Source organism: Sus scrofa, chromosome 2 (genome assembly GCF_054392235.1).
Source record: "Sus scrofa isolate SSC_HxYL_T2T_F1_AM1 chromosome 2, Sscrofa_HxYL_maternal_Yorkshire_Landrace_v2.0, whole genome shotgun sequence".
NCBI lineage: Eukaryota > Metazoa > Chordata > Mammalia > Artiodactyla > Suidae > Sus > Sus scrofa.
In genome coordinates, this window is record NC_139384.1 from 78,534,122 (window position 1) to 78,536,722 (window position 2,601).

The window sequence follows — 2,601 nt, forward strand, 5'->3', positions numbered from 1 at the left end:
GATCCTTTGACACTGCTGATCAGAATGTAAATTGGTACAACCACTATGGAGAAGAGTATGGAGGCACCTCAGAAAACTAAAAATGTAATTACTATATGACCCAGCAATCCTATTCCTGGGCATATATCCCGACAAAACTTTCATTCAAAAAGATACATGCACCCTTGTGTTTTTTTGCAGCATCATTCACAACAGCCAAGAAATGGAAACAACCTAGATGCCCATCAACAGATGAATGGATTAAGAAGATATGGTACATATATAAAAGGGAATACTACTCAGACATAAAAAGAACAAAATAATGTCATTTGCAGCAAGATGGATGCAACTAGAGATTCTCATACTAAGTGAAATATGTCAGAAATAGAAAGACAAATACCATGTAGTATCACTTATATGTGGAATCTAAAATATGACACAGGTTTGGGATGGAAATGCTGTAAAATTTGGTTGTAATGATCACTATACAACTATAAATATAATTGAATAATTAAAAATGACATAAAATCAAAAATAAAATAAAATATGACACAAATGAACCTATCTACAAAATAGACTCACAGACATAGAGAACAGACTTGTGGTTGCCAAGGGGGAGGGGGAAGGACTGGGAGGTACTGGGAGTTTGGAGTTAATAGATGCAAACTGTGACACTTAGAATGGATAAGCAATGAGGGCCTACCATATAGCACAGGGAAATATATCTAATATCCTGGGATAGACCATGATGTAAAAAAGAAGGTATCTATCTATCTATCTATCTATCTATCTATCTATCTATCTATGACTGGGTCACTTTGCTATACAGCAGAAATTGGCACAACATTATAAATCAAATATAATTTAATTTAAAATTATAATTGGCATATTAAAATACTATGTGATTATAAACATTTGCTTTTAATTTATACTCCTGTGAGTGAAATTTTAGCTCTTAGACATACAATGCAAATCAAGGGGATTTCTTGTACTTTATTTGCAGAAGACATGGTATATTTCAGTGCTTTTTTGTCTCATCTTATTAGAAAAATATTTTTAAAGAGCGAAGAATATTTTTATTCCAAATTTTTCATTCAAAATAAGGGGACAGATATTTTTCTCTGTTCATGGATTTATCTCAAAATCTCCTTATTTCTCTAATATTTTTTTTCCTCATGCCCTTAATAGATGGATAAAGAAAGAAGTCTATGTTTTTGCTTCAATGAAGACGAGCTAACAACTGAGAAATATTGCTGAAGGCACTGTGGTGTATGGTCTTCAAGCATGAACACTTTATTTGTGAATTGCTTAAATCCAAAGTATGGATACTTATCTGGGTGCCCCTACATTGTTTTGTTTATTCAACCCTTTCTTCTTTTTCAGAAGGTGTCCCCTCAACATGGAACCACAGAATCTTACACTTGTCTCAGAATTTTTCCTCCTGAGCCTCACAGAGGATCCACACCAACAGCCCCTTCTCTTTGGGCTCCTCCTGTCCATGTACCTGGTGACCCTGCTTGGGAACCTGCTCATCATCCTGGCTGTCACCTCTGACTCCCACCTCCACACACCCATGTACTTTTTCCTTTCCAATTTGTCCTTGGCTGACATCAGTGTCAGCTCCACCACTGTCCTCAAGATGCTAGTGAACCTCCAAGCACACAGAAGATCTATCAGCTATGCGGGGTGCTTAGCTCAGGTGATTTTTTTTTCTCTTTTTGCCTGTTTGGAGAGTCTACTTCTGACAGTCATGGCCTATGACCGGTTGGTGGCCATCTGTCACCCCCTACACTATCTGGTCATCATGAACCCCCGCCTCTGTGGCTTGCTGGTCCTGGTGTCATTTTCCATAAGCCTTTTGGACTCCCAGCTGCAATACCTGATGATGTTACATCTCACCTTCTGTGCAGATTTGGAAATCCCTCATTTCTTTTGTGAACTTTCTCAACTCCTCAGTCTTGCCTGTTCTGACATCTCCATCAATATTATATTAATGTATTTCCTTGGTGCCATCTTGGCTGGAGTTCCACTCTCAGGGATTCTTTACTCTTATACTCGAATTCTTTCCTCCATTCTGAGAGTCTCATCATCAGGAGGGAGGTACAAAGCCTTCTCGACGTGTGGCTCTCACCTGTCAGTTGTTTGCTTGTTTTATGGAGCAGCCCTTGGTGTGTACCTCAGTTCCGCTGTCTCATCTTCCTCCAGGAAAGGCGCAGTGGTCTCCATGATGTACACTGTGGTCATACCTATGCTGAATCCCTTCATCTACAGCCTAAGGAACAAGGACATCAAGCATGCCCTGTGGAGGATTATCAGCAGAGTAGGCTAATCTCAACACATGAGCCATTTTGGGAGTTCATATGATTGGAAAAGGCAAGAGTTCCCATTGTGGCTCAGTGGTAATGAACCTGACTAGTACACCTGAGGATGTGGGTTTGATCCCTGGCCTTGCTCAGTGGGTTAAAGATTCAACAATTCCATGAGCTGTGATGTAGTTCACAGACTCGGCTCGGACCTGACATTGCCGTGGCTGTGGTGTAGACCAGCAACTGCAGCTCCAGTTCAACCCCTAGCCTGGGAACTTCCCTATGCCACACGTGTAGCCCTAAAAAAGAAAAAAGA

At 40.1% G+C, this 2,601-nt stretch overlaps 1 protein-coding gene across 1 annotated transcript; it reads left to right on the plus strand.

Annotated features, from left to right (window-relative positions):
• Positions 1 to 1,378: 1,378 nt before the first annotated feature.
• LOC100520719 (olfactory receptor 7E178-like) lies at positions 1,379 to 2,308 on the plus strand. Its single transcript, XM_003123261.4, has one exon. The coding sequence runs from the start codon at positions 1,379 to 1,381 to the stop codon at positions 2,306 to 2,308; it is 930 nt and encodes a 309-aa protein (XP_003123309.3).
• Positions 2,309 to 2,601: the final 293 nt, after the last annotated feature.

Excerpts from the sequence above, each read along its gene's own strand:
- LOC100520719 (XM_003123261.4), top strand. The coding sequence starts at position 1,379 with ATGGAACCACAGAATCTTACACTTGTCTCAGAATTTTTCCTCCTGAGC.